Source organism: Scatophagus argus, chromosome 12, assembly GCF_020382885.2.
Source record: "Scatophagus argus isolate fScaArg1 chromosome 12, fScaArg1.pri, whole genome shotgun sequence".
NCBI classification, from domain to species: domain Eukaryota; kingdom Metazoa; phylum Chordata; class Actinopteri; family Scatophagidae; genus Scatophagus; species Scatophagus argus.
Window position 1 is genome coordinate 12100094 of NC_058504.1, and position 13063 is coordinate 12113156.

The 13063-nt window shown below is 40.7% G+C and overlaps 1 protein-coding gene across 1 annotated transcript in view; it reads left to right on the forward strand.

The window, feature by feature from the left end:
* Nucleotides 1-2593: 2593 nt before the first annotated feature.
* Nucleotides 2594-13063, forward strand: part of LOC124067783 (dedicator of cytokinesis protein 2-like) — a 90003-nt gene continuing 79533 nt past the window's right edge. Inside the window, exons 1-16 of the mRNA XM_046405385.1 lie at nt 2594-2826; nt 4400-4483; nt 4854-4894; nt 5042-5097; nt 5408-5504; nt 5586-5734; nt 5986-6121; nt 6808-6965; nt 8545-8626; nt 8879-9014; nt 9617-9692; nt 9904-9980; nt 11701-11951; nt 12319-12417; nt 12592-12664; nt 12960-13063. Coding sequence (XP_046261341.1) covers nt 2784-2826; nt 4400-4483; nt 4854-4894; nt 5042-5097; nt 5408-5504; nt 5586-5734; nt 5986-6121; nt 6808-6965; nt 8545-8626; nt 8879-9014; nt 9617-9692; nt 9904-9980; nt 11701-11951; nt 12319-12417; nt 12592-12664; nt 12960-13063 — 1662 coding nt within the window. The 5' untranslated portion in view covers nt 2594-2783. The remainder of the gene's footprint in view (nt 2827-4399; nt 4484-4853; nt 4895-5041; nt 5098-5407; nt 5505-5585; nt 5735-5985; nt 6122-6807; nt 6966-8544; nt 8627-8878; nt 9015-9616; nt 9693-9903; nt 9981-11700; nt 11952-12318; nt 12418-12591; nt 12665-12959) is intronic.

Genomic DNA, 13063 nt, shown 5'->3' on the forward strand with positions numbered 1-13063 from the left:
AGAGTAAGTGAGAGAGCGCCAGAGACTCACACAGCTCTCTCTCTCTCTTTTTCTCTCTTTTTTTTCCCCTTTCACTCTCTCTTTGTCGCCTCATATTATTCTTCTCTATCTCTTTAGGGTAATTTGCTCTCGAAATTATTTTAATAGCTCTTCCATTCTCTTATCATGCCTTATAACTTGTGCCAGCTGCTACGATAAAGCAGGTTCTCCTCAACTAACCGTTGCCTTTGGAGTATTACCTGAATAATCAAAGCAACATGTTGAATTCAGCCCTAATGGAATCGCTGGCAAGTGACTCCAGTTTGTGGTGGTGACACAGGAAGGCATGATTTTCATGCATACATCATCATATCTTGTCTTTTTTCCCCCCCTGCCCTCTAAACTGTACACAGTTTAATAATTTAAGGATTTGTGGTTATGTAAATCTCTGAGAACTGGCAACAGTCGGACTGGAATGATGTCAGTGACCCGATAGGTCGTGCAGATTTCTAAATCAATCTCTCTATTTCTGGTGCAGCCTTTTGCTCAGCCTTTGGAGCCATTTTTCATGTGCTTTGGATCCTGGTGTGGCCTCTCTTCCCTTGCCAGTGTCAATTCATTTTCCGGTATTCAGGCTATCATTCATGAGTCATTATCAAGCCTGGTTTCATATAGTTTTTGTCTGTTTGTGCCTGCCCTTTCCTTATCTGTCTCATCCCTGTCCATCTTTGGCTCTTTTCTCAGTTTCTGCGCTTCTTCATATCTTCGCCGGTGCCGAATTTAATCTTTTTCTCTCAGTTAGCGACTGTCCCTCTCCCTGCTGCCTCTTTTTATTCCTTCTTCTCTCTATCAGCTCATCTCTTGTATGTTTTTCACCGTTTTTTTCTTTTCACACACACCTTTAAGCTCCACCTTTATTTCTCCTTGTGAGTCACATCAGCAAGGTTCCAGTTTTGTTCTGCTTAACTTAGCGATAACATATCTGTCTTTATCTTTTTCTTCTTTTTTTTTTTTTTAAATATGTACTTCTTTTTTCATCTGATTGCCTTTCTCTCATTCTCCCTGTCTAATACACCCAATAAAGGGTCACCCCACTTCCATGTCTGATCTCATCAGTCATTTGACTTCATATGTGATGCCTGTATGTTTCAGACCATAGTTGCGTGTTACTTGGCTTTGGTGCCTTTGAGCTCATGTGTTCCATTGACAGTTAAAGGAAGGAAAGGGGACATTTATTTAACCTGGTAGAGAAAAAGGCAGTTGGCGCAAGTTCCATTTGCTTTGTAATATAATTTTTTATTATGGGAAGTTAAACCACAGCTCCCAGTCTGGGTCAACAGTGTGTTTAAAATATTCAGTCTTGAGATAAGATAAGATAGGATAAATGAGGTAATGACAGGGGAATAAAACAGAAAACGATAATGATTTAGAGCTATACCACCCTCTTTTGGATTAGCAAAGTCATGACATCATTTCTAAGGAAATCAGCCAGGGTTAGCCACAGGGAGAGGCGAGGCAAATCAAGCTGACTGGAAAGAAAGCGATCTGTATGGATCCATGTGCTTCTTAACAAAGGTCAACAAAGATTAACAAAATGGCAGCCCATACATAAAATAACAATCAGTACAGCAGAGGTCAAAAACTCCACAGGGAGCCTTAAAGTTAGGATTTGGTTGCCTTTGGTATTTAATGTGCATCATAAAATCTGTAAGGAGTGAAGGATGATTTTTAAATTAGATGTGCTTGGATGAAAGAAGTTCAACTATGTTCCAATTTGGTCCCTGGGCACCTGACATAATAAAATAAAAAAAATTAAAAATAAAATAAAATAAAATAAAACAAAATAAAATAAAACAAAGGTTCTCATCTGTTATGGACAGCTGTTGCCTATTGTTGTATTGAAGATGTGCTCAGAATGGAAAGTTGACGGTTACCTTGGCAACATCATCTGAAGAAAGTACAGGAAAAATAGACATCTGCTGAAGGACAGGTTTATTTGAAACCTCAGATAGTAATTACAGCTTTATGGAGAATTCCTGAAATTCCCAGGAAGTCTGATGGTTATTTTTTCAGCCTTTGTTATTTTGGAGGCAGGAGAGAGAAGGTGAGGACAGAATGAGTGAGCCGAGGCTACAGATGAACACAGCATCAAGCTTTTACCTGTGGTGCTGCTTCTTTTAACTTGAAACACATTTGATTTCACAAGCTTGAAAGGTGATGCACAAAGAGAGGAGGTTAGAGGACACCCTGAGAAGGAGTACAGAACAGGCAATCCGGTGAAGTCACCCACATTTCAACCACTTTGTACAATGCGTATCCAGTATGTATTTTGTTCAGATTTGTGAATGGATCACAAAGGTTACTTTCTCTCCAACACATTTGGTTTTTTAAAAAGGAATGTGTTCAGGCCCAGCTTTGGTTTAACCAGAAACAAAATCAGTTTGAACATAATTTTGCATTTTATGCACGTCGTCACTTTTGAATGCCTTTGTTGATGTGTGATATCTACTTAGCCAAGTGAGCAAAATGGAACCTTGACACACTGCGCAGGCCTGTGGACTCGACAGGACTCCACCTTGTTGTGCTCACCCACTTCCCCTTAACCGTCTGAAGGCAGGAAGAGAGAAGACACAGAAGAGGAAGAGAGGCAGTGGGGGGATGGGCTTATTGCTTTCATTTAAAGCAAAAAAAAAAAAAAGAAAATACAGAAGTGAGAACTTTTGCAGACATCCTCAAAAAAGGGAGAGATTAACAACAGCAGAATAAGAAAAACGAGAGAGTAGGAAAAAGGACTACATGCAGTCATGGCTCCTTGGACAAGGACCATCTCTGAGCGCTATGGAGTAGGTAAGTCCGTACGCGCTCACTTCTGTCTGTGTCTTTGTCTGTATATGTGCATGCCCATATGCTGCCATAATGTCTCTCTGTTTGGGTGTAATGGTAAATTATACAAGCTATCAATAAGAATGAAAAAAAAAATAGATGCCCATCACTTCCTGCTTAACAGGATGTGAGCAGGTGTTAACTGCCTCTCAGGACTTCAGATTGTGCACATCGGATGAAATCCCCCGCGAAGAATTAAAATCCTGAAATTTCATTCACCTTTTAGGTGAATTCACCTTCAGTGCAACAAAACCAATAAGTGGACTGAGTGAAACCACCATCTCCACTAAGCTGATGGAGAAATTAGCTGTGGTTGGAAGGCAATCTGCGTACGTTACAAATTATTCAGCAAGAAGATCTATTATTTCTGAAATGAAAATTTTACATGCTGAAAGATTCCTGACACTGGTAACAAATCCTAGGCAAATCCTCAAAGTGCACAATCTGTAGTTTATCTGATATGAATGTTTAATATGGCTGAGCTGATCAGCATGTGCTGCTGTTAGATACACATGACAGATACAGATTTCTGACTCCTAACATAGGTTCTAATAGCAGACATTTGCTGGCCTGTTGCAGCTGATGCAATGATTTATCAGTAACTTGCAATAAATTATGGATATAATTTAAATTTTAGGAAGTGGGTGAAAACAATTTAAAATTTGACATCCAACTAGTTCTGCTTACAGCTTATGGTTGGCAATCGATATGACATTGGATTTTTTATTCATAGTCATTTTGCAGCAATTATTAATGTTTACCCAATCAAATCTTGCTTATCTGCTGTATATAGAGGCGATGCCTGCCCTGGTGTGTGTGAAACTAAAACACAGGAAGTGGAGGAAGAAGGAAGGAACTTTCTTTGAGTTGAGAAGCTGTACACTTAAATACTGTAAAGAGTATAAACCACATAGTGTTATCAACTGTACACGGGTTTTCAATATGAAAGCATTATATACTGTATGTGTATATCTTAATTTAACTGTTGGTGTCAAAGCAGTTGTGTCTTAGATAGTTTGACTTCACATTTGTGCAGTGGGTGGAACTGGAGACACATTTTCCATCTTCACACAGACAGATTAATAAAACAAATTTAACTTTAATCTCATAGCCCATAAATGGACTAAAAAAACTGATGATGATTGACTAATCATTTTCTGCAAAATGAACCACGCTACATCATTCAATCATTCATTGTACAATCGTGAAATATTCTGAAATGTTATTCTGTTACTTGGTTTTGCATTTCTTTTACTAGGACATGCAAAAACAGTACAAAAGTCTGGCATTTCCTACAGTTTGGATGGATCCGAACCTCAGAGCAAGAGGGCGACGGCAGAGGCCCCTGTCACATGTCCAAACGAGGCATCTGATGATTATATCTAGTGCACTTGACCAAGCAAGCTAGCTTACCCCTTTGCTATCATGAGAAACATGACAGGTCTTGGCACGACTCAGTTGGTGTTTATGTGCTTGTGAAGTTAAAAATCGGTCTGTCAAATGCATCCCTTCTCAACACTGGTAATTTGTTTTTTAGTTAAGTGGAATTTTGTCGGGAAAGGAGACAAGCAGCTTACCCTGGAGGTGGGAGATATGGTCCACATCCAGGAGGTCTGTGATGGTACGTGAAAGCAGAAGTAAAATGAAGATTTCTTTGTATTTTATTTTATTTTTTTCTAATTACATTTGTGCTAAAACAAAGCCTTAATTTTAAGAGTTTTAATAGTAACAGATTATAAAATGTGTCATTTTGACAAACAATAGCCTACTTTTTCTCAGTTAAAGAAAGTCTGTCTTAAGTGATTCATACTTAATGGAGTATGACAAATAAGTTTTGTATAAAGTAGTATACAAATAATATGTTGTTGTTAGTTAGTGATTGTATGCATCCCAGTCTTACCGCAAACAGTCTAGACACATTAAAGCTTGCGCTTGCAGAGATGTGGTCATGGTGTGATGGCTGTCAGAGTAAGAGAAAGTTTGTCTTTCAGGATGGTACAGAGGCTACTTGGCTAGGAACAAAGCCCAACAGGTAAGATGGTGATCATACCAAACCTGCTTTTTACACCAGACTGTGTGCCTCACATTGATTTTAAATGAAAAGCTATAATTTAGTATTATGCTTGACATTCATTCATTCCCTCCAACCCCCAACACACACACCTATATTCCTCTCCAGGGAGTGTTCCCTGCCAGTATCGTCCATTTGAAGGAGGTCATCATTGAAAAACGAGGGTGAGTATTGAAAAAGCCTTCATCTGCCTTCAGATTAGGGATGTTGTGATACAGCAGCGTTGAAAGAGATATACTCAGACTTTGTTAAAGATAATCACATGATGATACTCTGTAAATAATCCAGCACAGATATGAGGCCTCGTGAATCTTTTGTTTATTAGTTCATCTTCAATAAATGGTTACAAAAAACTCTTTCTTCTTTCTATCCATAACATGGTAGTGTGGTTATCATGAATTCCTTGTTCGTGAGAATTGCATACTGAACATCTGCTATTTGAAGTTGTTGAAGTTTTCCTGTATGTGACTACAGAGATGAGGAGATGGTGATGTCTGCAGAGATGCCCTTGGTGAAGGAGGTGACCACAACCTTGAGAGAGTGGGGGAGCATATGGAAGCAGCTCTTTGTGGTAATAAACAAGCAAAACACTTTTTATGTTTGTGTTAGTGTGTGTGTGTCTGAATGTAACTCCATACGTCTACCTGGCCAGGCCAATAAACGGGCGCGTGTGAAGCAGGTCCAGAGACTGATGTGGGAGCTAATAGAGTGGCGTTCCCAGCTCCTGTCTGGCACTCTGCCGAGCGACGAATTCAAGGAGCTCAAGCAGAAAGTCACCTCCAAGATTGACTACGGCAACAAGTACGACTGCTCACAAATAAAATTGCTTGCTCACACAAGCCAAATTGCTCCTGTCTCGCCTGCCGTTCACATCTTTGACCAGTAATTTTTCAACCATCTTTTTCCCTTGTCACTCTTTCCTGTGCTCCCTCCCATCGCCCGTCTGTCTTATTCTGCCTTCCATTTCAGCCTTCACATGTTGCCCTTTCTTTGTCCTGTATTATTTGTTCACCTTCCAACAATTTCAACATCTCTGCTGCTTCCCACTACAGGATCCTGGAGCTGGATCAGGTTGTTCGGGATGAGAACGGGAACATCTTGGAACCGGAGAGGGCCAGCGTTATCAGTCTGTTTCGGGCCCACGAAGAGGCCACGGCCAAGATCAATGAACGCATCAAAGAGGAACAGGTGAGGAAAATGATAAGAAGGCGGTTTGGTGGGGTTCAGAAAGAACTGGAGGCCACCTCTATTCATGGTACAGAGAGAGAGAAAGTCTCATGGGTGGTTGGGACAGAATCTTGCAATTGCGATTGCATTTATCTGGCAACTTCATTGACGTGGCTGTGCCCTTGAATTTTTTTCTGGGAACCTTTCAAAGGCATATAATATTAGAAAACGCAAAAGCCATGAGCCAGATCGAGATGGGATCACGATTTTGTAATTTCATTCAGCTTTTTCATAAGAAAGTAGTAAAATGAAACTTTATCTGCATGAAAATGAAACAGATAATAAGTTTTAATTGTCGAATATGCCTGCCAGCCGAACTTAATTCACTTCCTCGCAAATTGGCTTGACTTCACTTCGAGTCCACGTGGGCTATTTTTTCAATATTGATTCATTAGTAAGTAGATAATTCATTCTATTATGTCTTGCTTAATCAGTCATTTTCTTCTCTCATACAAACCTACAATCTCAGTGCTGCAGCTCGTACATCCCCAAAATTAAGTATCCGGTTATTACTGTATAACTATATAACTGTCATACCAGCCAACCAGATTTTTCAGGACCTTGAAATGAAGACTCTTTACTGGCATTTTATCCTCTTAAACCCTTGTCCCAAGTTCACTTTGTATGCTTATTGTCCTCTCCTGCAGTCCAACATCCAGACAGACCACAGTGGGATTTCAGCACGGATCCAGTCTTCCCCCACCCACAGCCTCTACGTGTTTGTCAGGAACTTTGTCTGTCGCATTGGAGAGGACTCAGAGCTCTTCATGTCCCTCTATGACCCCATCAAACAGACCATCATCAGGTGTCGCTTTTCTTGTCCTTGTCTTTTATTTTTAGTCATTATACTCTAACGGTGAGATGGTGGGCAGTGTATTCTTTTCCAGTGGATCTGTGGATTTATATGCAAGCTTTAGTTTGTAGGTATCAATTTATCCCAAATTATGATGCTAATATTGAAGTCTGGGAGATTTAATTTAACTCTCCATGTATGCATTTTTAACCGATTGCGGGGTATAATGTTGAGTTCCATTGTGACAGAAAGCATAGTGTGTGACTATTGAAAACATCATATAGCTTAACCCTATTTATTACATCAAGTAAGAATATGGTAAACACTAAGCTGAAGTGGCTTATCCACCACTGCATCTTAGTACTGTCTGAAATTGATGAAAATTACTTTTTGTTTCTGTACTTCACCCCCCCCCCCATCCCTCAGCTGTCTAAAACGAGCACACGCACACACATTCTCCACTCTCCTCCTTTCTCATCCATTTCCTTAGGTCTATAAACCTCTTCTTCTCTTTTATCTGCAGCTGTCCTTGATCCATCATTGTTGAACCTTACTAACTCAGAACAATGGTGTGCCAAAATTAAAAATAAAGCAAGCACAAATTATAGGGCAGGAGATAGTGACTGATGGCGCCATGTGGTGCCTGACAGGGCTGATGCTAAGCCCTGTCACTCACTGTCACAGTGGGTATATCTATATCTCACCCACTGTCGCTGAAAGCTTGAAGACAGGCCTGGATCGATCATCTTTGTCTCAAAATACATCCTCCAACAATTGATCATCTCCTTTATTCTGGCCATTTGCCCTGTTTCTCTTCCACCTCACCTGCACCTGTTGTATTTGTTTGATTTGCCTGATTCTTTTTCTTTTCATACTGTTCATACTTTCCTTGTCTAGCTGAAAATGACAGATTGTAGGGTTTTATGACAGGAATGTTTCAGAGCGGGATTAGGCTTTTCTCAGCTTTGATTTACCCCACTTTACCCAAAGACACACATCAGTTTTGCTGTTTCTATTTGTCCCTACGTCAGGGTTGGGTACAGGCTTGTACTTATGCCAGGAAAATGTTTTTGGGAATAGAAAGGTTTTATTTTTAGCACCTGAATCAAAATTATGCAGCTGCACTGGGGAACATACATGGATCCACATGCCATGTCAGGGGTTGACTAAGACATTTTAACTTATTTTTCCCAGAAATCATTTAATGTCTCATCAATAAACTGTTTATAGTATGTTCACCTACACCAGACTGACTGCTCGGTCATTCTTTACAAAGGAATACCAAAAGACAAAGCCAGACCAAACAGACCAGCTTTGTCTGGACAAGAGATAGCATTTCGATTTTTTATTTTCATTTTTCAGATAAATAATAGTAATACCTGCTTACTGCAGGTGGAAATGTGCAGATTCAAAGCAGAGTTTCATTTTTAGGTAGAGTGAATCTGTTAATCTGTCAATCACGGCTAATGAGATTTATTGCAGCTGTAATTCTTGATGCAGTGTTTGGTTGTATATTAAAATGTGGCAGAGCAGAACAGTAATAATAATAATATGCCCTGTGTCTTTTAACTCTTTTGCATGCTTGGTGCAGCGAGAACTACTTGGTACGCTGGGGCAGCAAAGGATTCCCCAAGGAGATTGACATGCTCAATAACCTGAAGGTTGTCTTTACAGTAAGTGACCACAAGAGGGCACTATCACACTGTTTCTTAGCAATGCTGACACTGCACGGTACAGCAGTGACTGACTTAAGTTCCTCAGAAGATTTCATTGTTTTTTCTCACCCCCTTTCTGCTCCCACTCTCTATGTGTTCCCTCACTCCTCTTTCTGCCATCTTTTCATCTTTATGTTTCTTATTCCCACTTCCAATTCTTCTTCTTTTTTTTTGCTTTATTTTCTCCTTTTCTTGATTTTTCTCTAACAGGACCTAGGGAACAAGGACCTGAGCAGAGAAAAGATTTATCTGATCTGTCAGATAGTGAGAGTGGGCCGGATGGACCTGAAGGAGCAAAACAACAAGAAGTGCACTCAGGGACTGAGACGGCCATTTGGGGTGGCAGGTACATGAAGAACAGCCAATACATTTTTATTTTGGTTGTAGATGTTGCTAAATTGCCAATCCATGTGATCAAGTAATGTCTTTTGATATTGACTGAAGTTATTAGACCTAATAAAGATTTCATGCAATGTCAGTATTTGCAAATATTGCTATTAGCAGCCTCTCTCTTAAAGCTGCAATATATTTGAAGACGTAGAAATGCTATTTTGCCTTTTTTCCTTGTCACATTTCACTTGCATAGTCTACAATAATGGATATCATATCCTCTTCATTCATTTTTACTTTTGTTCCATAAAGGTCAGAGTAATTTTCTCTGACTTGCCAACTGTTGTTTATCTTTTGCACAAAGCTAAAATATTGATAGTGACTGTCCACTGCTTCTCTCTTACCCTTAAGTCTATTGTTGTGCCCTCCGGCTAAAGGAAAAAAAAAATCTCTCACAGTGTCTATTTAGGCCTATTTTGCTAGTGTATGATAGAGAGCTTTGTGAACAAAATGTTCACAGAGGCTGCTATTGTTGATTTAAATCCATATCAGAAATTACTGTGTTTTACCGTATTTTCTTTGGTTTTGTCAGACAAATTTGTTTTCTTTTCTTGGCAGTGATGGACATCAGTGATCTCATCAAAGGGAAGATTGAATGTGATGAGGAGAAGCAGTTTTTCATCCCCTTTTTCCCGTATGTCCTGTTTTCCTCCTCTAGCACTCTCTCTCTCCCTCCCACCTATTCTTATCATAGAAACTTAAATCTCTGTTCCCTGCAATTAAAATACCAATATTGCAATTTCTGTGTGCTTTTTTCACATCTGATCATCATAATTTTAATATTGAAGTCTTGCAGTGTTTTCAAGTGTGTGTGTTTGTGTGTGTATGTATTTGTTTGGCTCCAGGGTAGTTGCTGAGAATGACTTTCTCCACACCTTGCTGAACAAAGTGACAGCCTCACGAGGCGACAGTGGTGGCCAAGGTACTGTTCTGAACTTTACAGGCTTTGCACTCTGTTTCCTTGTGTGTAAGCCATGAGACTATTCTGCTTTCAGTGTATGCGCTAAAGGTCTCCAGTGGACTGTGTATGCTGCAGTCATTTGCAGTCAGACAAAATGGCCTTTTCTCATTGTATCCTCGTTTCCTCTCTCTGTTGTGTGAGAGGTTGATGAAGGTCATTATCATGATGGATAACCAATTGCCCTTGGGCCGATGTTTTCATGTTACTTACCCTTTATTCCTAACTCGCCAGCCTCCAGTCTCGCTGCCCGCTACCTCATGTTTATGGCTGACATTGACAGGCCCTATGTGTGACACTGTGTTGTTCCACATAGAGTGACCCTGCATGTTGGACTGCACTGTTAAATCGCTCAGCTTTTATCTTTCCCCCTGCTCCCGAAGGCCCTGGGCATAACCTAGATATGAAAGGAACACCCGGACGAGCAGATATGGAAGGCGCACCTGAGGCCACCAGCTGTCTGTTCTTAACATTACTCACCCCTAATCTATCCTTCCTCTCACTTTGAGATGCTTCTGCCCCCCCCCACCACCACACATACACACACACACTCACACACATATACAAAGTATTCCCTGTAGGTATATGGTTCGCCCTGAAAATGTGGGTTTGTGACATAGTCTAGATTTCACCAGCTTTATATTTCCCTAAAATAGCTCACCCCTTTTTCCATTTTCTGGCCATTATTTGCCTGTGGTCTCTCACATGATTTCTCTGAAAGCTGTGAGAGCCCATGTTCTTCCGTACTAGATTTCTGCTTATTATGGCAACATCTTCACCCCTTTTTTGCCTTCTTTGCTCCCCTGCATTACACCCCTGGCACGAACAGGAGCGAAGTATAGAAATTTTATAGCATTGATTACAGTCTAATCTGCAATAACAGCAGACACTTTCACATCCTTAGTTCACCTTGGGACACTTTCACGTAATGCCCCTCTCAGACAAAGCATAAAATTTTACACAAAGTGTAAAATTCACTTCACGTTCAGCTTTCAGGCCTCAGGGTTTCTCTTAAAACATTGTCATTATACATTCAGTTTCAATGGGACAGAGCCTTGAAATTCCGTATGCATTCATTTGGCTTTAATTTGACTTACCTGCAGAAAGAAATAAAAAGTCCTCTCTGAATCCCCCATTTAAAGTAACCTGGAGTGGCACCTATTTGTCTGAGTAATTTCTTCTAATATTTGGTCAAACACATTTCTGTGAAGTTTTAAATGTAACATCAACACATACCCTTCGTTTTCCTAAGTGGTTTTTGGTTATCAACTTCAGTCACTATGGAATTATAATTCTCTCTTTTCATCCCGTGACACTGTACAGTTATGTACATAAAGTTTTGTTTAATTACGAAGGAGCGGTCAGGACGGCTGATGAGTATCATGTATCTCCCAGTTGATATGATGAAGATTCTTTGCTGATGATGGATGTTTTTAAGTGAAATCCCAGAATGAGATGAAGTTTCTCTGCTAACGTTGTTTCTGTGTGCTTTTTAAAGTATTACTTTTTAACGAACTGTTTAAAGATAGTAGTGGATCCTAGACAGTATGTACCGTGCATCATACCATGCTTTATTCAGGGGTTTATCGAGAATAATGTGAAACACTGAATATTGCTTAAAAAAGGAAAATCAATTGTCAACCACTAATACATGGTCTTTCCTCCTCCTCCTCTATCCCCCCAGGTCTGTGGGTGACCATGAAAGCTCTGGTAGGGGACATAGTTCAGATCCGGAAGGAATACCCTCACCTGGTGGACCGCAGCACTGTTGTGGCCCGGAAGCTCGGCTTCCCAGAGATCATTATGCCAGGAGATGTTCGCAATGACATCTACCTCACCTTACAGGGCGGCGACTTCGACAAATACAACAAGACAACACAGAAGAACGTGGAGGTCATAATGTGGGTCTGTGATGAGGAGGGCAAGGTCATACAGGTAAGCAGCATGAAGACAGAAGTGGGAGTTGGGTTGGGTAAACATTGGTTGGATTGTGTGTGTGTGTATGTGTATGTGAGAGAGAGTGGGCATCTTAACATGGAGTTAAGATACAGTGTGTAGGTGCAAAACTGTGTGTTTTAGAGATTGAGGTGCTGTGAACCAGTGAGCAAACACATGAGTGATCAAGCGCTTACTCACCCTCTCTTCGTCAGGGGGCACACAGACGTGGCTTTATCCCAGAATGAAAATCCATTTTAGGCATACATGCACACACACACACACACACACACACACACACAAACACAAACATGAAATCCTTCAGCTCAGTATTAGAAGAATTTCTGTCTCTCTCACTCTTTCCTAGAACTCCATCTGTCTGGGAGCAGGGGATAAAGCAGTCAGCGAGTACAGATCCGTCATCTACTACCAAATCAAACAACCCCGCTGGATGGACACAATTAAGGTGTGTGTGTGTCTGTATGCATTTATGTATATATGTGTTGCAGAGGGAACTACAGAGCTAACAATTTAAAAGTAGCTGGTGGTAGAATTTTACTTCCTTTTAAAGGTGTACCTTAAAAAAAAATTGAAGATATCTGTTATTCTATATTGTATAATAACATGAGATGCCCTCCAGGTGGCAGTCCCTCTGGAAGAAATGCACAGAATTCATTTACGCTTCATGTTCAGACACCGCTCTTCCCAGGAGTGTGAGTATCAGCTTCCCTTCCTCTGCCTGTCTGCTGTCTGTATACATCCACACTCCTTAACTCCTCTTTGCTGATCCCACGAGCATAATGTGACACCGAAAGGGCCAAATGATTGGAGGCAATTTAGAAAACGACCCAAGGCATCATTGCACACACTTGATTGTACAAATCAGCAGTCTTCCCTCCTCTCATGCCTGAATTTTCACCCTCCCTGCCACCTTTCTTTTTCCCTGATGTGTTTCTCCCCTGACCCTCTCCCTCCTTCTGTTTACACATCCGTCTCCTCTGCCTCCAGCCAAGGACAAGAGTGAGAAAAACTTTGCCATGGCCTTTGTGCGACTGATGAAGGAGGATGGGACGGTTCTACAAGATGGGCTGCATGACCTTATGGTCTTCAAG